This window comes from Boleophthalmus pectinirostris, unplaced genomic scaffold (assembly GCF_026225935.1).
Source record: "Boleophthalmus pectinirostris isolate CB_2022bp ecotype Guang Dong unplaced genomic scaffold, ASM2622593v1 HiC_scaffold_13, whole genome shotgun sequence".
Lineage (NCBI taxonomy): Eukaryota > Metazoa > Chordata > Actinopteri > Gobiiformes > Gobiidae > Boleophthalmus > Boleophthalmus pectinirostris.
Window position 1 is genome coordinate 18,371,213 of NW_026571036.1, and position 27,930 is coordinate 18,399,142.

Here is a 27,930-nt window from a genome sequence, read left to right on the forward strand (position 1 = left end):
AACAAAATCTCCAAGTGCCAATCCTCAGCAAGCATTGTTGACAAGTAATCATAAACAACAACATTGTAACAATAATAATAATCATCAAAATAATGTACACCCCTTTAACACAGTGCCAGAGTTGCACACTTCAAAACATGGTCAAGTTCAGCAATCGAAATCTCACAGACCAGTGCAGACCACTCATGTCCAGTCAAACACCCCCAGAAGTCCAGTGTCAGTGGCTTCAAAATCAGTTCAGTAAAATCTATGTTCTTAACAGTGTATACGAGGGCCCCATTCATACATTCACAACTAAAGTTAGTTTTCATACAACAAGCCAAATGGATGAGGAATCACACAGTCCATAAAAGAAAAAAAACACCCAATAACATTAAAGTCTCTTCATTTCAGTAGAATCATAAAAAATAAACAAATAATAATTATAATAGTAATAATTATATAAGAACAACAACACAATAGCTAGGTTCATTCAGGAATCGCCGCAGTGGCCTTCAAATCGGGAATGCTACTTCATAACTTCCATACATTCAGAAATAAACAAAATCAAAAGGAAAAATTGGAACTCTTCAAAAATCAGATAAATAATATTAGGATGTTCAGAAGTAGAAGGAGGAGCAGGAATGGTGGTTTACTCATGTAGGAGCTCTTGGAGACAGTTGGGGGACTTGAAAATCTCGGGCACCTCGCTGTCCAGTTTACAGATGACTTTGTAGATGGCCTTCTTCCAGGAGGGGTCCACGTCTTTACCAGCCACTATGGCGTTAAAAAACTCTCTGAGCGTGACCTCTGCCACCTCCAGGAAACGGTCAGGCACCTGCACACACACACAAGAGAGAGAGAGAGGATATGTTAAAATAGCAGTGTTGTTTTGCAGATAAAATGAAAATAATCATAAAACTAAATTTAAATTAAAATGTGATCTGTATTTCTGATCAAACTGAAGTACACAGAATTTGTAGTGTGAATGTAAAATGTATATGATATAAGGCATGCATAAGGTAATATGTGTAATGTAATAAGGGCCAATAGTTATGATTAGATTACAAATAAATAACATCACCTTTATTTTATTAAATGAAAGTGTAAAATGGCAGAAAAAATATCTTACATGTGTTAATTGTTCCTGCATTTTGATGACATAGGTAGGGTATTTTTGGTTGTAGAACTCACTGCTACTTCCTGTATTTTTCTACTTAATTCCTTCTTAACTACTTTTTTCCAGAAACTGCCATTTAACTGGCGTAAAACTGTATTTAGCTCAGGTACTATCCCAGCAAACCAATGCTTGGTCTTGTAGAGACAGATTGAGTTTTCAGAATTCAGATTGTAGAAGCAATAAAATAGAAATGGAAGCTACTCCTGTCCATAATTTATTGAGACTATACATGTACTGTGTCATTGGTATCAACTTCCTTAAAATCTTATCAAGGTGGTGGCCACTTCTTCTAAAATTCTCAGGTTTTCTCACACTGTGCGCACACGTCTCCCACTTCCTCTGTGCCTCCCTGAAGTATGTGACAGCTTTATGCTCACACTGTAAATCTGCACGCACAGCGGTGAGGAGCAGTGAAGGAGCGGGGCAGGCCAAAGAGGAAGTACTAAACGTTTTGGGAGTACGGAGACACACTGCCTCTTTAGTACTCCTGACAGATGTGTTCACTAACACTATGGAGATGATTAGTCTGGCAAAGATCTGTGACACCTTCCCCCGAGCCAGCACTCTGTCAGACGCACACATGCTCATACACACATACACACATACACACACCCCCACACACATACACACACACATTTCTCCAACAGAGAAATATACAACGGCACACACACACACAATTGCCCGGGTTTGGCCCAGTCTCCCAGCCTTCAGGGGTCACCTGGCTGGATAGTGCTGACTCCCTCCCCCTCTCGCTCTCTCTTGGTGCCCAAACGCCTGACAGTGCTCCTCCATGCAGCGTCCTGCGGATACTCATCAGGAGTGTCAGGACGCGCCAAGGTTAGTGGCCAGTGTAACGTGCACATAGACAGTTCAACACACACGCACTCATGGGACAGCCAGCCGCCCCCCTCCAGGTGATGAATGGAGATGCCCTGTGCTCTGGCACTGTCCAAAAGGTGAGGCGTGAATAAGAAGCTTGGCCAAGTAGAACCCAAATATTAAACTCCCCATTGGGGCTGTGCTGGTGATATAACTCATTGTTTGGGTTACTGTCACGCGTGGAACACTGGCACAATGACCCTGAAGTGAGGGCATTTCTGTGTCTAAGTATACACCAGCTTTTCCCATAAGACTCCACAAAATGAGTGGTTCTGCACAGAGCTGTATAGATGCAGGGAGTGCCGCATTACTAAGAATATTCCTGCATGGAATTTCTCCTGACGTTTTGACTATAAAAGGACAGCAAAACGCTGACTGCAAGGAGAAAGCAATGTCAAGGAGAAAAGGGTATTGGTATTTCAGATCCTCTTGACTGAGAGAGCGCTAGAGTGAGACTGTGAGGGCGGAGGGAGCTGGGAAGGAGGGGCCCACAAGGGTCTAAGGAGATGGACAGAGTGACATATGCTGATGGACAGAAAGTGAAAGTGAAAGACAAAATAATCATTTTTACAATCTTCAGACACTTGGCCAATTTACTGTATTTGTGCTGACAACTCCAGTATTTACTCGCATGTGACACCTTTAGTCCTTTTCCAGTCTCATGTATATTACAATATATTATACAATATAATGAATGTCTCACCAGAAATTAAATCTTTACACCCTATGTAAAAGTTATATTGGGAGTTGTGCAACTATGTGGTCACAATTTGATCATAATTGTTTTAAAATTATATGTATATATTTTACTTTTACTTAAACTCATCAACAGTTGGATATAGCACACAGTTATTTCCTGTGTACAGTCCTTTGTTTTTGAGTATGAGCTGTCTTAACTGTCCGCGACCCCTCCCTCATCCCGCTTGCCCCCTCCCTCCTGCCCTGTACTTTATCTCTCCCTCTCTCTGGGGTCAGCTGTTGGGCTTTTGTTCCAGGGGCATTGTGGGGGATTATCCGGTGTGGGCTCTCATTCGCCCGGGCTGTCCGGTAAATGGGGCCAATCGCGTGGCTCACAATCCTTCATACATATTTCATAGGGCTTTTGAACAACTTCTCAGCAGAGCCCAAAATTAAAGGACAGATGTACAGAGAGGGGAGGAAGGAGGTGGCAATGGCAGAGCAAACAGTCACATGAAGGCAGGGAACAAGTATGTGAGATGGGAGGATATCAGCCTACATATTGATAATACTGTCAAGATTTTCAAGAGATCATCACTAATAAAAACAAGTTTGGTAGCTTGAAATAAAGTAAATAGCAGACATATGTGTTGATTTAGCAGTAGGTCTGACACTGTAACAAAATTTGAAGCACGATGTATTGCTACCATCATAATACTGAAACTACTTTATGCTACTGACACAAAATAGTGTATTCCTAGGAAACCAATTTTAAAATATAGAGTATCATTAAAAAGCCCGAGCTGCAACAAATACATAACAGAATGAAGCAATAAAGTCATGAAAATTGCTTATTCAACCCTCTAAGGCTCAAATCTTATTGTATTACAACAAAAATTACAAAAATCTGCCCATTACTGCAAAGAAAATGTCCTCAAGATAAATATTCAGCGCAGTATATATTGCTCCACCTTTCATTATATCGACAGTAAGTAGATATAGTAATTTTTTTGAAAAAATAACATTTACCTTAGCATTAACTATTCTTCTCAGCCATTTAAAGGAAACACTATGCTACAAAAGGAGGAACAAGCAAGTTGACTTGCAAGCGGGTTGAGGTTGTTAATCACTCCCAGTCCATTTCTCTCCATCGGCCTCTCTTGTGACAGGTTGCTTTGAGACTGAAGGATAAGCTCTTTTTCAGAGAGAGGGAATCGGATTTCCTGCTTTTTTGATGAGATAATAAAATATGACGGAGGACAATAGAAGGCTGTGGACGGCTTGCTGGGAGCTATTCATTCTGCACAGCAACCCCCCTGTCTTAAGACTGCTTAGACAAATGTTTAAAAAGGTAGCCAAGGGGCCCCTCCACTGAAGGCTACTGTTACACACTCCACACTCTCTGTCATGTATGTGTGTGAGTGTGTGTGCATGTATTACTAAAGCCTGCGAAATCTCTTGTCTCCCGGTGACTCAGGGTTAGCTGTTTGTTTGGCCAGCATGTGTTTTCGCCCCTTCGCTTTTGGGAACTGTCAGGAGATGTATTGCACCTTCTATTTGCATAGTGCTAGCCAAACAAGACGAGACCCTGGAAGATAAGGCTATACAAGCGTCATGTGTGCGGCTGGTGGCGAGCTGGAGCCTTGAAGGACAAAATGCAGGGACACGGGCTCCCACTGCCAACCGGGTTAATTCCTAACTTCAGATGAGCCTGGGAATGTCGTGTTTCCCATGTGTTTGGAAATACAGGGACAGTCAGCAGGTCAAGTTGATGATACCTAAATATCCACTACCTGAATTTACTTTTTACTTTATCATTCTCTGAAACATTTGTCCTTCTAATCAATAATACAGCAAGTAACCAATATCATGTTATAAGGTATATAACATGAAACATTTACTATTGTGAGTTTTAAGACATTTTGGAATGTTGTTTCCTGCTGAAAATCATACCCAAAGTTGTGTTTTGTTTTATTCACACATGTTTGCGTAACTCTTTATTATTAGTCTGTCTACATCTCCAAAGCTCAAGATGCCCTTTTTCACCTCATGATGTCATGAAGCACAGCTACCTTTTACCTTTTGTTCAGGAGAGATTTGACTGATTCTGATTTTCACTGACATTATCCAAGTGATTCTGTATGGAGTTTAAAAATGCAGTGGAGCACTTCCTGTTTTATCACATGACATCAAAAGGTGGAACAGAGTGTCAGTTTGAGAGAAGAACTCATCCTAAATATGCAGGGTATGTGTGTTAAACATGTGTGACTGAAAAAAAACACAACTCCAGATATGTTTGTGATGAAGAAATAACGTTATAATATTAATCAGAAAATAGTGTAAATACCAGAGCTAAACTTAGAGGTGCACTAACTTTTCTATCTCAGCTATGTTATCACTTTGATTAGGATGTTCCACAGTATGGCATTAAACGTACCTATCTTGTTTTTATTCAGTTACAGCTGTTTTATGACTCGTGTTTACGTTTATGACTTGGCCTGATTACATCACCTGCTCGGCATCACATAAGTTTAATTCCATATTGTGGAACATTCAAGGCAAGGCAATACAGTTTTCCATACAAGAAAATGTACACATTGCACATGTAAAATATTTGATAAGTACAAAATAATCTCTAATTATGCTTGTCTCTTTGTCTCAGTGTAATAACAACATAGAGATACTGAAAACGTTTACTTAACAGTTTTCTAATGATGATTCCATGGCATTGAAATACATAGTTATTCATAATTTCTGTAGTTAAGAAGTATGCTGACTTAAAATAGAAAAGTACGCAGTCATTATTTGCGTTCCTCAAAAACAAGAACCAAAAGGCTTTCCACTTAATGCTGACCTGACGTGACCTCTTTCAGAAATGACTCCCGTTTGTCACTGTGAAACATTTGAATAAAAACTGAAGTTGAGTGGGACTGTGATATTTGAGTGACTCCAGCCAGAACTTCCCAAACCTTGAACGCAGCGCACATGCCCAGAGCTCGGTATCTGCTTGGATCAATAATCTACAAAGGCCTTGATAAGCCCTTGGCCCACACTGTCACTTTGGGCAAACACAACCCATGTTCTTCCTACCCCCTTTTTCTCTGCACTCGTCCCCAAGCCCCTGTGACTGATAAGACTGTGCCATGGCTGAAGAGAGTCCAAAACAAGATACAAGATACTGAGAAATATCGGACAGATTGTGCAACTTTGAACACTCGCTATCTCAAGTATATAAGCCCGATGTTCCACACAAATAATCAATACTAGTAAAGTCTTGTTAAAGTGGATATTTTATAATGAATAAAGGCAGGAAACAGACAGCAAAGCTGAGCAAATACTGGCTGCAGACTTCGCTGATAGCCTTGAGAACATGAAGCCTTGAAGTGGAGTGTGTCTAGTTATGTGTATGTGTGTGTCTTTTGTGTAATGTGTGCGTGTCCCTACAGCGTCACATGGGTTTTTCTCAAGGTGCACCTTCATCTTAGGAGTCAAGGACGGGGTCAAAAGCACTGATCAAGTTGTGCTGTCAAATGTTCTTCCATACACCCTGTTAACATTACATATTGTACAGAGGTCTATGGAGTTTTTTTGCATATATATTTAATTAGCGCAGAGATTATTTTATTTCAGTGGACAGTGCGTGTAAAGGTCAGCCCTACACTCTTAAACTGTCTGTAGTTTTTAAATGTTTTCATAATGAATTGTGTTTTATACAGCTATTCTTTATTGGAGATATATCGAAAAATCGTTATCAGTATCAGTATCCCCACCCTAATACACATAAGTATTATTAAGAAAACGCTGCGCTTAGAAATTGTATTGTTCATATAATGGCTATTGACTATGAAGCTTCATGGCCATTAGAAACAGTAGGGGGACTCAAACATAGCTAGCTCTTTATGTCGGCTTATAAATTCATGTTGAAGTTGCAAGCTGAGAAAGAGTGGGGAGGGGGGTCTTGAAGTGTTGTAGCAGGGGCCTCTGGGGGTCACAAAGTCAGTGTGGCTGTGGGACACTGAGAAGCAGGAGGCAGAAGGCAAAGAGAAAGGCCAGGGTGTCTGGAAGATAGGCGCAGGACATCTGGAGAGGAGGAGATGGAGACCCAAGAAGAATAGCGGGCTCCAGGGGTATAGGAGGGGCGGGTGGGGAAACAATAAACGCATACTGAGCAAAGGCAGAATGGAGCATGGATGGAGGGAAGGAGATGTAACGGCAATTTGAAAAAAACATGGACATGATGCTTAAGATATAATAATATGAATGTAAATTGCTGTGGTTCAGGTTTACAACTTTGTGGCAGTTGGTATCGTTTTTAAATATGGATCAGGAAAAATGCATCTTTTTTTTGCTTCTGTTATAACTTTTGCCTGTTATGTGTAAACTATGATAGCAACTTTGAAATGTTCCTGAATTTTGCAGCAATTTCATCTCCTTTTAATGACCCGTAACTATACTTTCTTTGCTTTTGTCTCAACTTTTACATGTCTTACCTTAAGTTACACTTATCCGATGATCTACTATTGAAATATTTCTTGTATCAGCGTTTACAGCACAAAATGTTGACATATTTGGTCAAAAACATGAGTGCAATCGAAGAAAGTATGAGATCTGTTGGAGTGCAATATTGTAAAACACCAACTGTAATAAATAAATAGCAGAAGGTAACAGAATTGTGTAGTTAGTTTGTATCTGTAATGAGTCATAGAAGTTCATAATTCAACTTTTTACTGCACAAATCTCATCGTAGCCCAGAAAAATAGCCAAAAATTTCCAACTAGTACAAGGAAAAAATACCCACGATAAATACTGACCCCCAAGAAGTATTATTCCATCTCCCATATACTGAGTCAATATAGCATTTATCATGACAGGCCCAAGTTGGAGGTTATAGCTGACTGATCAGGTCTGTTTCTAGAAAGCAATAAGAAGGAAGGGGACAGAGCAGACAGGCTCTTTGACACATCTGATGCACACCCTGGTCATTTTGGCACTGGTCCACTTCTCCACGCTTCATTAGTTCCACACACACACCCCAAAACAGCCCCGAAATAATGACATAATCAGCAGCTGTGCCACCGAGCCGGCTGGCCCTCACAAGGTGACCAGGGAGCGGAGCGAGGAGGAGGGGGCACCAACCAAACACATTTCTCGATATGTATGGAACAATATCACATACAAGCTGAAGTGGGAAAGGCTATATGTTATTAATTTGCTGAATTTGTATGTTTTTATTGATGAATTTGGTCATTTAATCAGCAATATTGTTGATGTTTTCTTATAGATCTTGTAAAGAAAAGAGCTGTCAGGATATGTCAAAGCCTCAATCGCCCAGGGCCATTCACAGCAGCTGATCCCGCATTCACCGCCTTTCTTGCACTAATTCTTCCTGGTAATTGTAACACCATTCAGCTGCCCATAAATGAAAGTACAAGCTCATATCCTCAGATTAGCTTCCTACCATAATCTTTATCTCTCCCTGCTCTTTTGTTACCGAATACTAGTGGGCCATAGTGTCAAATAGCAACTATAACTGATTTTGTAAGATTGACTTCATTTTAACTAACATATTTAGTAGAAAAAGGCATCTGATTGTGTGATCTGTTACCAGGAGTTGCTGTTTAAGATATCTTAATTAGTTTTTTACTATTTATTATTCATTAATTTTTCCAACCGACTTTTGTCCATGGCTTTCAGAATGATGAAAAATTACAACTGTTGCCATAGTAATTAATGATTTAAAGCACTTAAACTTATATATTTAATGTTTCATATCATTTCAGTAAACTCAAATGCATGAAAAGCTTTTCTTTGCGAAGAGTCCATGCTATTGCAATTAAATCTGTAGACATTTAATACAAAGCAGCTTTATAGTCAATTGTTGCTCTATGCATAGTACAGTTTTAAAGTTCACTTATAATGCATTTGAATAGCACTTTTTCTTTACTTGAGACTTCAGGGCTTTGAACAGATATGTGGGATGAGCAGAAAGTGTATGTGCATGCCTTGTTTGTGACCCGCTCTCAAATCGTATTGGTTTTATTTTTGGCAGCTTTGATCCTAAATCTATACCGCAACCATTTCATCTTATTCTGGAACTTGTGCTTCGTTCTTGTTTCAAATCAGTCCTCAAAGTGTGAGAGAAGCGCCGTGAGCTGTGCGTCTCTACACCGTCTCTACATCTTCATAGGCAAGTTTTTATATCTACTCCTTCACACCACATGCAATGCCGATGACCCGCTGACCCCGAAATCCCAGAGGTCAAAACCAGGTCATGCACACGTCTACACACATCCAAATGGGACCCCCCTCGTTCCAATAAGGAGACAAGGAAGGAGGAGGAGGAGAGAGTAGACATTAGTGAACGCAGGACGGAGAATACAAATGGATCCCCGAGTGGGACGTGAAGAGGAGGACCGAGGGAGACAAGGGGGAAGGAGAGGTGAAGCGCACAATACAACGGGGCACGGCGGTTGGACAGACAGCATCTGCTCTCAGCTCTCTGTGGCTCTCCTAATGGATGGAGAGAGTTTGAGAGACAGAGAGAAAGAGAGAGAGAGAAAGAGAGAGACAGAAAAAGGGAAAGAAAGAACATGTGATCGAAAGAAGAGCTGAGTGAGAGAAACATGAACAATGACTTGGATCAGATAAATGTGACTTCAAAAGGAAAGACGCCTGGTGTTTGGTGTCACAACACAAGTACATGGGGGTACAGTTGGACTTGCACATACAGGAAAAACGTGAACGTGACTTCTAGTCCTTCTTGAATCTTTGTCTTACAAGCTTTTAATTTGTTATAATGAGTTATTGGATATCCCAAATACCATGGATTAGTTCAGGATAGCCTTGACTTTGCAATATAGTATCCCTCAATTATTAGTTGGCTTCAAATGTGAAATGTTATTACTTTGGCTGCATGAAATCTTCCACAGTATGGCATTAAACTTATCTTATTGGCATGGAAACAAGCAGGTGACACTGCCAGGCCACATTTCAGGCTTCACAGGTGTGTGAAGACTTGAGGTTATGACCCTGCTCACAGTAAGGACACACTTTTCAATGTATTTTTGAGCAATAAAAACACCTGTTATGACAAAATATAAGACAGACCAGTTTAATGCCATATTGTCGAACATTCAGGCAAAGCAGTAACATTCTACATTTTGCAATGGATAAAAATATTTTTTCCAGAATTGTGTCCCACAGGTGCATAATGGTTCCACAAAAGTTTAGTTTATTATTACTATTTTTTTGTAATATTCCAAAATATTGTGTTCTAGTCACTCAGGCACTTTGAACAAAATGACATTATGCTTGAGGTCACATTTAACACCTGCATGTCCAAGCACTGTTTCAAAGACCATAGGAGCTTCTACTTTGGGGAGGAGTGAAAACTTTGCCTTATTGAAATCGGAGAGTTTCCCAGAGCCATCATCATCATCGCGCTCCACCTCTTTGTGTGTCTGTGTGCCTGGGTGTGTATGTGTATGTGTGTGTGTCCCAAACTATTAGCGGGGTCACACACATTCTTGTCTTATGAAAGATGATGAGTGTGTTGTCATTGCAAGGCTTCAAAGACACAGGACACACTGAAGCCAGATTTTTCACTTGAGTCCTCACATGAAAGCGGGCACTTGCTCAAAGTCAAGGCTGCTTTTTAGCCGAAGACTTTGATGAGCAGAAAAGATAGGAGAAGAGAAGGATAGAAAACCAGGAGGGGGGCTTGAGAAACAGAGGAACGTAGGAACGCCGGGGTCTAGGTAATTAACGCCTGGCTCTTTAATTACCGATGGTGTTCATTCTGCCAGAAGCAATGTGACAATTAAGCCGTTAAAACTTCCTAATGGAGAGGATGGAAGACATGCAAAAGAGGAGGATGAAAGCACGAATGAGGCGACAGAAGGAAAAACGAAAAAAGGAAAAAAAAAGAGTTGAGAACAATTGCCACAAAAGAGGAGCTAGGGTTCGTATTAGGCCAGCACAGTGACAGGGCAGATTAGCATCAAACAAGAAAGCCCATAGACAAGAATACAGAGAACATATTCTTTCCAAGCAAGTAACCAAGGTGGATGGGACTTTGATGACGCAGAAATCTGGCAAAGGATTTATGTGCGAGCTTGCTGAATATGCGTAGGCTCCTGTTTCAAGTGGTGGTGCAGGAGGCAGGTAGAGGAGGAAGAGGAGGAGGAGGAGGAGGAGGAAGAGGGCTACCAAAAAATAAGGCCTAAGGGGCATCCTGATACACATTACCTCTATGATTCACCCGTGCAAACAGAAGAAATGTAACAAACGTCTCCGCGCACCTTCACAAGACTTCGCTAAATTCCCACACAAACATCTCGATGGTTTAGAGCCCACGCACACACCCGGGCCAATGATAATAACTCCTACATTAGCTCCATAGACAGGAGAGGAATAGTGGAATCAGTACAGGAGGTGTGACCAATGTACACCAGGAATCAGTGGGCAGGGATTTGGAGACTTTATTTATCGTATTATTATTACGTACCATATTTTTATTATCGTGCTTTTATAGCAACTGAAAGCTATAGTGAGAGATTTCATTAAAATTAGGCCTGTCACAATAACAAATTTTGAAGTGCGATATATTGCTGAAGTAAATAAAAATTCTAATACTGAAACCAAACTATAAAGCAGAATTATCCCTAAAAAAAATTCTAAATGTACAACATTAAAAAAAGAAAACATGAGTTATAATAACTAAATAGCAGAATGCAATACCTAAGTTACCTAGAAGTTATTTATTAAATTTTCTACATTTCAAATCTCATCATATTGCAAAGAAATAACAATCTTATAACATAATATCTCACTACTGCAAAGAAAAAGTAAAAAATGGCACCTATTTTAGACAGCATGATATATTAAAGAAACTATTAAAATGTTGTAGAATTGTACTAAACTCAAATTAAAATCACAAACTTATAATATTTACTTAATGCTCTGTATCGACACAGAGATGTAAATAGTTGTGGCTGGAGCTGTCTTGTGTATATTACGCTGTATCCTAAATTAAAAAACAGAAATATGAAGTGAGCTGAGCTAGTTCGTTGGAGCTCTTACTTCCTCTTAAACTTATTCTCTTATGACAAGCACACTTCTCGCTCACAAGGCAGTTAGTTTGTCAAGGGGAGTTAAAATTTGCATGGCTGGGCAAATTTTCCTTGTGGTAATCAGCTCCTGTATCTCACAGACACCTGCCCAGCAAAAAAAACCTTAATATGCAAAACGCCCTCCACCTCCCTCCTCTGGTTTCTCTCCTCCACGGCCAACAGAAGACTTATTCACCTGGCTACGCACTCTTTTCCTCTCAGCCTGTCTTCTTGCAAATTTTCACATTTATGTATGCAAATAAGCTGTTCCCCTTAAACAACAGCAGCTTCCTGGTACAAGCAAGACTGATGGTCCTGCCTGGAGGGTACTGTCCGGAGCTTTATGGCGTAATACAAAGAAGATTGCTGTATAAGTTATTTGCTTTTAAATGTATCTGAGGTATCTGACAAGTTTGAACGACTGCATGAACAGTTTTGTGCAGCTGCAAGAGGGATTAAGGTTGTTTTAATAAGAAGGCTCTGCTGTATCCCTTTTAAGGCCCATGCAAATAGATAGTACAATGTATTTTTTTAACTTTGTGTTTGTTTTTGCAAGCGATTAACGCGTAATACTTTGATGTCAGACAAAGTACTTCAACAATTTGAGATGTTTAGTTTGCTCATATGGATATCTTTGTGGGTGACACAAAGCATAATTTGATATGAAGAGAAGCTGATTCCAGGATTATGAAAAATGAAACCTAAAGGAGAGGACATGCTTCAAGACAGTTGGATCTCCTTGTAATAAGCAAAGAATACAACATTTAATTATTCAAATCCCTACAGTTTTATAATTAATGTTGTCATATTTTTAACATGTGTTTGCACAGAACTACTCTGTACCTCAGATCACAACCAAGTGTTTAGGTGCATGGTCTTTCACAGCGTCCCCGAGGAGAGGTGGAGATGGATTGGGGGAGTGTACATGAGACTAGCCCCAGTGGACAAATAAAGCAGGAGAAGCAGACCCTAAACCACAGCCAACAGAAGCGCACCACTTTAAATGTGAGTGCTACAACAGTCCCAGTGCTCACAAGGGCACTTCCTTTTCTCCTCTGCTTCTTTACCCACAATTCCCTCTTCCTCCCTCCCTGCCCCACCGTCATCCCTTTGTCTCCGAGCTCTCACCCTCTTTCCCCTATCTATCCATCTATTCCTCCCCCCTTTCCTCTCAGTAAAACAGTAGGACGCTTAACCTTGATAACAGTGAGATCCCCCCCTCAAAGTGACACACACACACACACACTTACACACACACACACATTGGAGAAATGCTTTGCCAGCATGCCAGGCCGGTCCAAGGGACGACTGTACCCTTCGAGGTGAACAGGACACAGGGAAATGCAGCAACAACAAAACACCCACGAGCACTCACTTACAGTATACGGACAAAGTGTTTCTTCAAAATAAAACCCAGGACGATTGTTCCCCGACTTTGACAAAGTAAAAGAGAAGTGTGACAAATGACATACGGTAAAGGTGAGGGTGTCTACTGAGAATTAGCAATATACTGTGTAACGTAATGTAGTGGAAGATGCAGAGCCATACAGACAATATAAGAGGAAAATGAGGACAGGGAAGTTAAATGCGGTTCTCAAATACACCTTTGCGTGCAGGCTGTAAACCACTAAAAGGTTACAGTGGGGAGAAACAACTGGTTTCTTCCTCTTTACACTTAAGTTCCTGTCCTTTCTTTGAGACTAATTAACTAAAACATTTTTTTTCTTTATGTTGGTGTCATGCATGCCATTTGCACACCATACTTGTGCGTGGGGTTCGCGCATTTTTAAGTAACCAACATTCCTAATACATCTACAGAACCCATAAATTATGCACTTAAAGGTTCAGCAAAATGCTCTCTTGTAAGCCTTTGGCCATGTTAGAATGCTGTTTTCTCCTCAAAAACATACCTGGAATTGTGTTTTGTCATTCACACATGTTTGAGTAAAAAAACAGCTAAATTTTCTGTTCCACCTTGTGATACATGAAGCAAGTTAACAGCTCCTTTTACCTATTGGTGAGTAGAGATGAGCAATTCCAGGACTGAAATGATCCAAATGTTCCTAGTGAAGGTGTATGGAGCTTAAAAACACAGTGGAGCACTTCCTGTATTGAGTGTTTTCCATTTGAGAGAAGAACTCAGCCTAAATATGCACATATGTTTGTGTGTTAAACATGTGAATGAATCAAAACATAACTCCAGGTATACTTCTAATGAGAAACAAACATTATAACATAGATCAGAAAATCATGTAATATGCATTGTTATACTTAGTCAGAGGGTGTCCTTATACTAAATGTGATTGGGCAAGTGAAAAGAATTGTACACTTGACAATATATTGTAATAGGTAAAATCTTGTTTTTATCATTTCGCCTATTCTTCCATGAAAGACAAAGCTGTTTTTCCACATAGTACATTGTGTCGAGAGTTGCAGCATCTATAGGCGATGTGAACTTGACTGAGCAAGGACACAGAGAGATGTGTCACCCTACCCTCTCTGCACCTTCAAGTATCAGGTGTAATCCAAGCCTTCCCATAAGGACTGCATTATTTCAGCACTGTTTGTCTCAGAGTGAATGCATTTTGTATAGTCTAATATCTTTTGTGTACCTCAAAATCGTTGGCCTTGTTGTAGTGCATGTTGAGGGCTCTGAAGAGTTCACAATCGCGGCTGACTCCGAGCTCATCCGCCCCAGTCACTCCGTCGTTGATGGCCTGTCTCGCAAACTTCTCCATCTGGATGTAGTAGAACTCCCGGAAGTTACTGAACCACTTGATCAGCTGGGATGTAATGCAGCGGTTGAACTGAAAAAAAAAAAAAAAAAAAGATAATTGGATAGAGTAAAGTTTGAGTAACAAGCTGTCTGTATAAGTTGAGATGAGATGTAAAAGATGGCTGCTTGAAGTGTTGAAATAGAAATATTACATAGAGAGGGTAACATTTTGGTAGCAAGTTAAAAAAGTTGATTTGCATATTTGTATGTTTTACATTGGATAGCTGACCTGTTTTCTTTATTTATCCATGCCTGGGGCTAGTACAAAGAGCATTTGTACTATGATGTGCAGTGCTTTGTTTATAAAATGTGCTATACAAATAAACTTGGACTGGAGCATTTAGGCTTGTAATCTCTTGTAGCTCTCAAATACTTTTACTTACACTTGCGATATTTGTATTTGAGTAATTTTGCACTGTTTATTCTGTTTATTCATCTATTATCAAGCATGTTTGAGATAAGAAGTGAAATGAGGATATTTCAGTTTACATAGAACATTGGACAAAGCAGAAAGGATGCAGGAAAAAGAGCAACAGAGTGAGCGAGGATAATAGAGACATTAATTTGGACAGCTCAGAAGGAGGAGGTGCCCCCACTGGGACCAGACCTCCCCCTATCATAACCCCACCACAGAGGCAGAGGTGGAGGGGCGCACCGCAAACACATAATTGACCAGGAAAACGATTAAGTCATCATCTGAAGCTGTCCTGGCCTGTGGGGGGCTCTAACATGTACTTAACCCCATTCAACAATTACACTCTTTCTATTTTTCCTCACTGTCAGGAACAAGTTCGAAGGAGAGAAGAAGAAAGGAGCAAGAGACAGAGGACATGTGATCTGCCCCGCTCTGCTGGACTCAATAGGGCGAGGTAAACCTATTAAGAGTCCAGTGCTTTTTTCCGCCTGGTCTAAGCAGTGAAAACAAACTGTCTAAACATCCAGACCACTAGATAAGGCCCTCGGGGGGCACTGATAACTGCCTGCGCTAGTCACTCTAAAATACACCACTTACACAGATCTTTAAATATAAAAAATGCATAACTGATATATAAGCGAGTGATCAAATATTGATTATAGATGATTTTAGTTTACCTTTGAGCTAATCTGATTTTTTAAAAATTACAATGACAATTATACTTTAAAAGTTAGTCATTATATAATTATTACTAATTAATTTAAATTTAATTACATATTGAAACATAATCTAAAAGCAACCTTCCATAAATTCAATGACATATCATTATTCAATCATAAAACTAGTACACAAATACATTTTTTTCTAATTAAAAAAAATCTATTCTTTATAAACCACAAAATCTTCTATTACAGTACACAGACACCTCCTAATAGAGGCGTTCTCTTTCCTCCCCTCTGCTCTCTTTGTGGTGAAGAATGGGGGACAAAACACTACTAAACGCTGAGCGGACGGCTCACTGGGGAGGCCGAGTGGTTTTGACATGGAGATTAGGCTCTGGCCATTGTTCAGCGCATACATACACACACAATATATGCAGTCCACAATCTGGCACGGTAGTGGAAAACAAACACAAGTGCACAAAGATGGATATGCATACAACACAGAGGAGACAGAGGAGAGAGAAGTTGGGAATAGTTGGTTCAAGGTGGGATGAGGTAGAGGAGAGAGAGAGAGAAGGGGGGGAGGGGGTCCGGGTCGCTGCCATTTTGGGGATGACATAATGGTGAAAGCATAAGTCTGCCTGACATTGTTTGACTGGACATGTGTGTGTACGGGACAGAGGATAGGTCCTAAAGTGCATGGTGAGCATAAACGCGAAAATGAGGAGAGGGAGGAGGACGGCGCAGGTCAGCTCCGATGGACAATGGCGTTTTGATGCTTGGAGGGGAGGCGGGGGTGTGATGGAGGGGTGATGAGGGGAGCGAGGGGGGTCCGGAACGCGAGTAGTCAGCAAGCCGGGGTCGTGACATGGGCGAGTCGAACAAACAAACTCCTGACACTTACAAATACTACATCAGCTGCTATTCTTAAACACGCACAATGTATCAGACAGTACGACGTGATGGAGCGCCAGCTCTTTTTCACTCGCTAAGCCTTGTCTATTGAAAACTAGCCTCTCTTAGTTGAGTGAATTGGCGGAGGTGCGTGTTAGCATAGCATCTGTCTTATAGTAAGATTAAAGTGTGTGAAAGTGTGGCCATCACTCAATCTTTAGACCTTAAGTGTCACCTTTGCTAGCGACGTGTGCATTTTTCACTTCGCAAGGATTACTTTATTATACTGACAGGGTTTTTTGTACAGAAGCCTCCTCTCTTAGCCAATGCCTCTTGACCAAAGCGCAACAAAAGCTACAATATTTACCATACATGCCGCTAAACAAGCTAAATTACGCTGTACTCCCAAATGAGGTGCTCCAGGGAATTTGTTTTTTGGCAAGTGCCCCCGTCGCTTCCAGCAGTCTTGGTTCATTAAGTTGCTGGTGGGGTACAAAAGACCCCCTGATCGCGTCCGAGGACAAGAGCGCTCAGTGTAAAAAGGGGAGGTGATTGGTTCAAAGGCGCACATCACTGCAGCTCCTTAATCAGGGCTGGCAGGGGTCAGCCGGCAAACCACACTATAGGAAATACATGTGTGTGGATGTCCAAGTATGTGTGTGTGTGTTAGGGCCAGGCGACCGAGGGGCAGATGAGAGAGACACGGAGAGTGCATTTCTCACACTCACACTCAAGAGGCTGTGAAAGGTCAGCACTTAGAGACAGCAGTGCAAGATACAGAGCCCCGTCCTGTACATGCTGCGGAACACACTTAAGTCCAGAATAGGAAAACTGTCAAGTAGACTTCAATTACTCACTATGTTGGTGTCAGTTGGTATTTGTGGTCTGTCAGTTTGATGTCAAATAGTTGTTACCTTATTTCATTTGTACTTTTTAAACGTCTACTAATAAGTAATGTCATAATTAGATGTAATATTGTAGTGTCGAAAGGTATCTGTTTTGGCCTTGGGCATCTGGTATTAAAACCTATATGAGTCAGTCAGTACACAAGCAATGTAGGAGGTAGTTGATTTGCTGTAACAAGCGTTTTCTTTGAATATAAAAACAAATCAGCTGTATTGTACTTCTGTGTTGATATAATAGTTCAATAATATAAGTGGCTAATTGTACTAATATATGTATTTAATGAATTATTGATTTTAAATTAAACCCAAAGTCTACCGATGAGCTCAGAGTGTAGGGCTGCAGAACAAGTGCAGAGATGGACAGAATGACACACACTGGTCCGCTGCCTCGCACTATCATAAGCCCCTTCACAGTCATCAGGGCTTTCCACCTCTTCCTGTTTTTGCAGGAGTGAATTGTGGGAGATAATCTCTGGCTGCCTATTGGCTGACCACACACAAAAAGCGGCCCTGGAAAGTGAGCTTTTGTTACTGCGGCGACTCAAATCCAGAGGCTGGCTTTTCTTTCTCTCACACACTCGGAGCGGCGAGGCGCACATACCACACCACAACATCAGCGAAAAAAGACAAGAGAAGGAATGGCATTTAGAAAGAGGGGAAACCCTACTGACCCCTGTTATTCTACAGCACGGGGAGCTTTAAATGAAGAGTCAAACTTTTAGTGAAGTGCGAAAAATGTTCACTTAATACGAATGTTTTGGGGGTTACCTCTTTGGTCCCAAGAATAGTTTTTGTAAACATACACCTTCATAGCTTACTTATTGCTTTTTAGATCATTAAGATCATTAATAAGTAGGCTAATTAAAATATTGCTTTTTTTGAATCATTTATTTCAATTTAAAGTGTTATTATGTATTGTCTTATTTGAAAGTGAATTTTGACCTGTATTAGACATGGAATCTACTGTGATTTTTAATGTTGTTTATATATATATATTTTTTTTTATTTTTTTATTTTTTTTTATTTTTTATTTTTGTGTAATTTTGAATAGTGAATTGCTTTGCTGATAGGGCTATATGTTTTATTTATTATTTATTAAAACTGTCAGGCATAGCTCTATTATAAATCTCATAGCTCACATTTCATAGGCAGACTTTTTTAATTGATTGGAATCATCTAATTTGTTCTGATAAATTACATTGCATTAAGACAATGTATATTATTGAGGCCTAAAATGTAAGCCGTCATTGAGACACATGTCAAAACATTTTACCAACACCAGAAGTCAACAAAGTCACAATAGTCTTAAAAAGAGCTTAATGAGGGAGAAAGTGAGTGGTGGCGTCCCGCAGTTGTCGGGGGCAACCCACTTCCCACGTTCATTAGGTTCCTTACAACCCAAGCCTGATTAGCACAGATTTAGGCTTCAAGACTTTTGTGTGAAGCTAAGAGGCCACACTAGCTCCGTCTCATTCCCATACATGTCTGCTAATGTATGGCCCCAGCTCATTGTATTCACTGAAAACAAAAACAAACTGATCTGACTCATAATCCCTTTAACTATCTTGACCTTGTTTAATTATCTGATGAGACCATTCAAGAAGAGGCCACTTTCTTGTAACTAATCAATCAATCTACCAGTGGTAGTCAGAACCTGTGGTCAAAATAAGTAATTTAAAAAAAAAATCTACACTATACATACATTTTTAATTACACTATAACAAACTTAAGGGCAACATATATTTGCCTTTATAGAGTTGGACCAATCATTTGAGAGACAGTCACATGACAACGCGAGCTGAGGTTTGTGGCACTGGTTTCCAAGTGGGGGCAGCTGGGAGTAAAGAGAACCTTTATCTTCTGATTTGAATAAGATGGCCTGGATCTGTCACTGTGTTTACCCCTCCGTATGGTCCAAGGGGTGTGCAAACAACAACAAAATGTGCAAAAACTCGGTCAGACACAACACCGCCCATTGTGTAACTATTTGTGCTGCATCGACATTGTTAGCGAGTCTTAATATTCTGTAGTTCTCCGTTGTGCTAATGCTTTGCCCTAGTATCCACTGTGCACTTTGTAGGTAACCACTCCTGTCACAGGCTTCATTCTCCCATCTGCCCTCCCCACACAGACATTAGTCATCTGTGCCTGGTCGCTTCATGTAAACTTCCTCTTCTTACATCTTTTGCATAAAACCATAACTTAACAAATGGGAGAAGGACTTTTTTTCAAGATCAACAAGCTGCTATTGTTTGCAGTAACTGAAGCTGATAGTTAAATTAAAAACACTTCCTCTGTGAAGGCAGTTGCATTTACAGAAAACACGCATAAGAGAAAGAGGAGATAGAAGACAAGAGATAGGTTGTTTTTAGATTGAAACTCACCTTCACGTCAGAGAAGTACATCTTTAGCATGTTAGAGCTGGGGTAGCGAGTGTAGAAAAACATGAGCTTGGCCTTCTTCAGGTGATTGGGGGAGAGACCCTCCTGGATCTGAAATAGCTAACATTAAGGACACATAGAAGGTGCTAGTGGAAGGAGAAACACATGTATTTGTTTAAGTTTATTTAATCTGTGAATGATTAGCTGCTGAATCCACAAGAAAATGTAACTCGCATGAAAAGTAACCAAATTTCTTTCAAGCCTCAATGCTGACGGGAGTATGAAGACAGTGCACCAAGGCAGGAGTGTTTGCATGTGATTAGAATAGTTTTTATCAGGTGTAAGTGTCACGGTAAATAAAAAAACGCTGGCCTGCTCTGCTCTGCTTTTTACATAAGGAGACTCATTTCACAGTCAAAGTAAGTCTTTGCCTATACCCCGCGCTCACCTCCACCCAAAAAGGGAAGAAGAAAAAAACGAGACATTTGCATATCACAGACAAAGACAGCAGTTAACGCCAGTGACAGGCAAGAATGCCTAATGGCTTGGCGACTACACGTGCCAGCCCTGAATATGACAGTGTGTTGTTGGCTTAATATCAATAGCCAAACATTATCTGTATGAGGAAGGACTGAGTGATGTGCACAACCTTCTCAGGCCATCTCCAAATACATGTCAGAGGCCTCGTCTTCCTAATGGATAGCTTGGATTGAAGACGATGAAGATGGGCTGTGGGGGCACCTTGAGGGAGAGCATGGTTCCAACCTTCAATTACACCCCTCCTCCTCCCTGTGCTCCACCCCTGCCCCCCAGGCGCTCTGCCGCTGCCAAAGCCTTGGAGGAGCACACGAAGGAGGAGGAGAAGGAGAAAGGGCTTCTGTGAGCCTTTGGACAGAGCTGGAGATTGGGGGGACCGGAGCACATCTGCGCCACTGAACAGCCCAAGCCATTTCCATGGTGAATTAACAGCCGTATAATGCATCTGATAATATCAATCTGGAGAAGAAGACATTGAAAGGAGCTCGGGCTGGGGGGCGGGACGCATATGAAAACCTCAGGCTGTTTCAACAAGGGTTTTCATCAACTGGGCAATACAGGGCTTTAAATTATACACTAGGTACAGCCCTAAGTTTTTATGAAGACTGTTTACACTTGACTGGACAAAATACATTGGGTGACGTTATTTATGATCTAACAGGGGTGGCTCTGATCATTAAAGTCAGTCAAGTGTCCAGATGTAGCTGTAACTATAGAGTCGGTAGGAGGCATCAGCTGGGAGATTGGATTGCCCTTGGCCCCAGGGTTACATGGCAAAGCCACACCGGGCTGGCTCCTTAAAGAGCCTGTCTACTTTGTCTGTTTCAGCGAGCGCAGGGAGAGAGACAGGGAGGCTGTGTGCGCAGCGAGGGTCTTGTGGGGGAAACCCTGGCAGACTGGTGTTACTCTGTCAGGCCTGGCCAAAAGAGCAGCACTCCACTCTCCACACCACACCATCTGCTGCAAGTGGACCAACACAATGGCTGCTCACACACACTGAGAGCACAGCAAAAGGAGCCCTTTCAACCACACTATAGCTGGATTTGTTTGTGTGAAAGCTTTGCATTTGCAATAAGAATTATTTGTTTTTGCAAATTTAATTAGGATTATAATTTTTCTTCACTGCTAAATTACAAATGATTTTAAAACAAAGCGATTTTGGTTTTACCCCTGAATGTGATATCAGTCCCTTTCAGATGACAATTAAGACGCTTCATATCACCTAATGAGGCATTTTCATTTTCAATTCACTCACAGCTTGCAAATGTAATTGTGATTGGACTTAGGGGTGGCGTGCAGGGCTATTATTTTGTCATGATGGTGCACTCACACCAGCTGGCCCACTGTTCGCATGCCACATCTGACAAGACATCATCATTCTCACAACACTTCCCCGTAGCACAAAGTCATGAGGGGGAAAATAGCTGCTCCTCTTCCTAATTTCAGGTGTAAGGACAAGAATATTTGGAGTCGAGTGGAGAACAAATGTGGAAATTGATAGCAGCCATCTGCTCCACAAATCGCTCGAGCTGCTGAACTCGAACGCACCCCATAAAATGTCAAACTGTCCCTGACTTCTAAAACTCAAAGATGAAACTCAAAGTTCAACCAATGGTCAACTTTGTCTAATCAAATACACCAAATCATTTCTTCATTTTAAACTGGACATGTACACCTGGAAACAGTCTGCAATTTCTAATGCAACAATAAAGCCACAACATCTGGCATATGTGCTTACTGTTTGATTGTTGTCTACTTTCTCTTAGTGCGTGTATGTCTATCTCCCCCTTTTCATCCTTCCATCGGGAACCAGTAGAAGCAAAGGATTATGGATCTCTGGAAAGCGTTCACCCTTGGGTCAGAAGACAAGACAAGGCGAGGTAATGAAAGATAAACAGCTCGCTGCAAACACCTGTTAACGTCCGCTTCAAAGAAAGAACAGGGAGGAGGGGGGCGGTGGTTGTACAGGGAGAGAAAACAAAAAAAGAAGTATTCGGCTGCCAAGCAACAGCCGAAGGGCCCCCCAGGCTGTTGACAGATCTTTATGAAATGAAAAAAAGAGAAAAGAGACGACAATGATAGTGGGCCTTTTACAACAGCGATAGGTGATAAGGAAGAGGGAAAACACAAGCACTCATAAATATACATCTTTACTGAGTCCTCAGACGAACCTTTAGTGACAAACAGCACACTACACAGACATAAAATGAAATGAAATATTCTCCTGATCATTACTTAAGTAGACAGAATTAGTTGAGCATGAAAGCAATAACTAAAAACACAATGAAAACGTTGATTAAATATGTGCAAGGCCAAGGTGGTATCACAGAAACAGAGGAGGACTGAATGTGTCTATTAGTCTTGAGTCTCCAGGGGAGTCAATTTGAGCCTCCCACTGGGCATAGCCTCTTTATCTGCAGGGCACTGTTGGGGCACTCTGGGGTTAACTATAAGGGACACTATACAAGACCATTGTTTGCCAAGTTTCATTACGCTATCTCCTTCCTTCCCTGTGACCATTTTTATAAAAGGAATTGGGGCAGTAAATGTCGTGGGGAACTAATCTTTGTAAGTAAGTGATATGTGACAGGAGAGCTTTTAAAGCACTCGAGGTTGAAGATGGAAGAAAAGGTTGTTGTGGGAATGAAGATGTATGGGTGTAAAAATGAATAGACAGATACATTAGAAATGTGTGAGAGAGAACAACAGTGGGAGGAAAGGTGATTCATCAACAATTTGACTAGAAAATGAGAAAACTTCTAGCTTCACCTATTAATGCTGTGGTTAATGCTGTGGTTAATACTGTATAAAAGGATACATTGCTGCCGGAGTAGGGCGAGATGTCGGCCATGTCTTGGAGGTCGCTGCACTCAGATTTGATGAGGGACAGAGACAGAGATTCGGCTGTGCTGCCGGGGTGTGCTGGTGAAAGAGAGCGATGGTGGTGGTGACTCAGGTGGTGACCGGCCATCTTGGTCCTCAGGCTGGTTGTTTCTCTGGACAGGTCCATGGAATCAGGTGAGGACCGGTCTTTCCCTCCATAACCACCCGTGGGTGCTCCCAGAGGGCTCTGAAAAGGGTAACCTAAGAGTGGAATGGGAAAAGGGTGCCTGAAAGATGGGGGGCTGAAGCCCATAGAGGCAGACAGTGAGGAGGGGTGGAGAGCTGGGTGATGGTGCCCACCATGGGCCCCTACAGCTGAGGCCTGGTGGTGGTGTTCACTGGGGGTCTTCCTCACCACTAGAGGCAGAGCCTCTGTTTGGTCGTTGGCTGGCCCTGGCAGGCCTGGCATACTGGCAAAAGAGTCCAGAGGGTTGGGAATGATGACATCACCAAAGCACTGCAGGCGCTGGTTAGCTGTGTGGAAGTTAGGATTGTCTCCGTTCACTGTGGGGGGAAATCTTTCAGGAGGGAGGGAAAGAGGGGGGAAGGCTTGTTGAGGCGTGGGGCGTGGAGGCTTGGCAAACACTTTAACCACTGTGTCCACCACTTGGGTCATGGCTGAGTTGAGTTCCTGCTTCAGCGTTTCAGCCAGCTGTTTTCCTTCAGGATGCATTGGGCCCTTGCGTCCCAGCCCCTCTCTCCGTGGCTTGTCTCCATCCAGCAGAGCTTGTTCCTGAAGTAGTGCTCTGGCCCTGTCCAGGAAATGGCCTGGGTCCAGGTCAGACATCTCATTGTCAGAGCGCAGGTCCTCTCCACTTCTCTCATCAGCACCATTGTCGGAGCGGGCCGGGCTGTCCTCAGACATGTTTCCTATGTCATTATGAAGGTCGTTGTGGAGCTCATTGTGTTCAGAGTCATCTGTTGAGTCGTAGATCTGAAAGAACTTCTCTTGGAGTTGCCGCAGCTGCTTCTGCATGTCCTCCAGTTGGAGTTTGAGTTGCCTGCGCTCCTCTATCTTCTGCTCCTTCCTCTGACACACCAGCTGAGTGAAGCTCTGCTGCTGTTGCTGAGGCAGGCGCTGCTTGCGCTTGTTCTCTCGGTTGCTGCTGCACACTTCCCCACCCCGGGGGCTGCTGGGGGCCTGCTGCTGGGCGTTGGGGGGAGGGCAGTCTAACTCCATGTCCCGATCTGCATCAATGTCGTGGTCACGCTCATGTCGAGACGAAGCAGGGACGACCACGCTGGGCGAGTGGCTCATGCCGCGAATAATATTTTCTACGCGGGCTCGTTTGGCACGCAGATGTTCATCATTGAGACGCTCAATGTCAAAATTGGCCAAGCCAGGAGGACGGCCAAAGGGAGACAGGCACTCCTGAGGGGTGCTGTCCTGGGACGAGTTACTGCATGCGTCTTCTTGAGGTGCTTCTGAACTTGTATTGGAAAGCCCTGAGTTAGAGAAGCCCACATCTCTGTCACCTCTGTCCCCTCGGTCATGCCCTCCTCCATTCTTTGCAATGTTATTTTTGAGAAGCTGAGAGATGATAGTGGTGCCAGGAAAGGGCATCATGGCATCCTCGTATGAATTAGCCCTCTTCAGTAGCTTTCGCAGAACATTTGATTTGGACTCACTGTCACTAGCTGACACTACGCCAGGCCCACCGTGTGGCTGCACTACAGAGCAATCCATGGAGTCTGTGTCTGATCCGTGGTGAGAGTGGGAGCTCAGAGAGTTCATGGCACTGAAAATGGCTGCTTTGGCGCGAGCAATGCTATCTGCAGCGGTGGCTCCTGAGGCTATGCTGCCCACGGTCCTCTTCACACCAATGTCCACACGTCTGCGTTTGGTCTGTCTGTTCAGAAGGGAGTCGCTGTCATGGTCCGGCATCACGTGCTGCGGCTATTGGGCCATATCCCGCAGGTCACTCCTCTTAGCCAAAGCCTTTTGTGTACCTGAGGACAGAGTTTATAGACACACGTTATCACAGGAAAAATCATTTAATGTATAAAACATTTTACATAAACATGTGAATATAGGGTGTGAATCAGTAGATATACGTAGGCTGCTATAAAAAGGCATAAACATGATTAAATTTGATGAACTTCAGAGGTTTGTGTGGTTAGAATTAGGCCTTTGCTCAACATTCCAGGGCAAAGTCCTACATTTTATCCTTTCCCCTGTTACACGCCATGAGACACTGAACCAGTTCCCACGGAGCACAAAGCTGCATAAAATTATGATAATTACTTAAGTAGTTGTCCTCATTTACATATACGAGCGCTATGAGCCCACACAGGGACAATTAACAAAATAGATAAATAAATACAGGGAAATGTCATACTAAGAAATGTAGCAGGCAACTGTTTTAAATTTCTGTTTAAATTCATTATTCACCTCTAAAGGCTACATAAACGTACACAAGCTTAAACTTTCTGTGTAATAAGTGCTCTAAGTGTATTTTGCATCAGTACATTTTTTTCTCTTAATTGTAGTTTTGAGTTGACATTAATCAATATGGCCATCATATCAGAGGAAAAGGAGAGAGTGACATAAAAGAAACACAAAATAGGCCTATTGATTTTGGTGCCAGCGTGAGCTCACTTCTGTGTTTTTGTTTGTCTTTTCATCTGGCAAGGGCAGTTAATTCTGCTTAAATGAATAGGTCAAAGGGGTCAACTCTGGCAAGGAACAACCTAAAGTGTTCTTACAAAAACCCTAATGCTCCTCTGAAAGCAAAACGTTTTGTCAGTACAGGCCTGCATCGATAATGTTGTGAGCCTCAGTTAGCAGCAGGGTTAGACTGATCCACAGAAAATCAAGACCAAAAACTAAAATAAAAAATATTTATTTGTACATGTTACACTAATGTATCTCGTCTATGATATATGGAAATGAAAACTGTGTTGTGCGCAAAACTGTGCCAAAAAGGAGCTTAAAGAAATTTTAAAGCGTTTAATCACATCCCAAAATATGCATGTTCTATTTAATTTAAATTCTCATTTTAATATTTAACTAAATGTTTTACTAACATATCATATATGATAAAAGACTATTTAAATGAATTAGTTTATGAGTCTGATGCACATCTTGCCATAAGGAATTTGATCTGTTCACAAAATAGGTATTTCTAACCCTAACCCTAACAATAAAACCTCATGCATGTAAAATAAAATACAAAACATATTATACATATTTGAAGCTCATAAAACAGTTGATGTAACTCCAACTTGACAATGAGCTTCAAATAGTCTTTAGCACCTGTCTTTTCTGACGGAGCACCTGTCCTCTGTTGCCCATGCGCACTCACACTCTTTGTCACTCAGAGAGACGCTTTAAACTATTACTTGCCGATTAATTAGGCTACACCTGTTTTATCAACTTGTCAAAACTTCCTCTTCCTTTATATCTGGGGAATTCATATCTCAACAGTACACATTCACATCATATTTTTATCACAATTGTAAAAAACGAATAAACACACACAAAAAATGTATTTTTCTTGTGCGCCCGGTTTTGACACATGAATAAAACCAAATATAAAGAGCTACACATCTGTACAAAAACGAAGCGATTGTCCCTGATCATTAAATGTCATATAACAACCAAAAGATTCAAACCACAAACTGGAGTTAAATAGATCCCGGTATAAAGTCAAACTCTGCTAAAACACAAAGTTTCTATCTGTTTAAAAGTCCCTGAAGTGCGTAAACTTACTTCTATAAGTGTGAACCAACTCTCCAATCTGCGCTGTGATGAGGAAGGCTGGGCTACGCGTATCATCCTAGCAATAAAAAACCCACTGTACCGCTGCTCACTCAACTCTCCACCAGGACCAGAGCGGAACGGCACAGAGCAAATACAACCACGTACATGGACACATAATTGGATGTTGATGAGAAGAATGGATTTATTAGTTTGTTTTACGCATCGCACGGCGAGGCACACACAGGACGCACAGCGCGAGGACAAGGTTACTCACCCTTTAGACGAGCAGAGGACTGTTTCAAACTCCCAAAGGCGTCAAAAGGGAAGTTTCTCTGTAGAGGGATGAATATTTTTCAAAGAGCTGGACAAAGAGTCGCGACAAAGTGGATTGAAACGAGTGTCACGAGTCCGTTGTCCGTCTATCCTCAGATACGGACCGCGTGGGATGCAAGAGGCACTGTGATGCAGGAGCGCTCCTCGGCCACTAAAAAGATTCACTTTAAGACGCGGCAGAAGGAAACAGGAAGACGTGCGCGTCACGAAACGTCCCGGTGATGTAAGAGGGGCGAGCGAACCAATAAGAAGCCTCTCTCGGTACGGGGCCGGAGGATGATGTACTGAACTTGACCACACAACGGGACTTGAGTGAAAGAGAGAGAGAGAGAGAAAAGAGGGATAGACAGAACAGGAGAGAGGGGGAGAGAGGGGGGAAGGAAACGGGCACTTTACGGGTGTCTTCACAAAGCTCCGGTGTGAAATGAATAACGCGGTATGTGCCGTTATAAAATATGTACAATTACTGTACAATTTTAATATCAGTATTTTTTTTCCTGAAAAAGAGAATAGAAGTTACATTTAACAGCCAGTTGATTTAATATCACAGTTTTTAAAGTAAAATAAAACCGAATATTATATATACAGCGTATTCAAATCAAATAGCCTAGTGTA

At 41.7% G+C, this 27,930-nt stretch overlaps 1 protein-coding gene across 2 annotated transcripts; it reads right to left on the reverse strand.

Annotated features, from left to right (window-relative positions):
* prox1a (prospero homeobox 1a) lies at nucleotides 1–27,711 on the reverse strand. 2 transcript variants are annotated; one of them, XM_055149683.1, is made up of 5 exons: nucleotides 27,257–27,711; nucleotides 23,215–25,229; nucleotides 19,863–19,970; nucleotides 14,439–14,633; nucleotides 1–817 (listed from the first exon to the last, which is right to left on the reverse strand). In XM_055149683.1, exons 2-5 carry the CDS (start codon nucleotides 25,162–25,164, stop codon nucleotides 632–634), a joined length of 2,439 nt encoding a protein of 812 aa, XP_055005658.1. In that variant the 5' UTR covers nucleotides 25,165–25,229; nucleotides 27,257–27,711; the 3' UTR covers nucleotides 1–631. The 2 variants fall into 2 exon arrangements, with proteins under 2 accessions (XP_055005658.1, XP_055005659.1); XM_055149684.1 differs by lacking the exon at nucleotides 27,257–27,711 and adding an exon at nucleotides 26,992–27,246.
* Nucleotides 27,712–27,930: the final 219 nt, after the last annotated feature.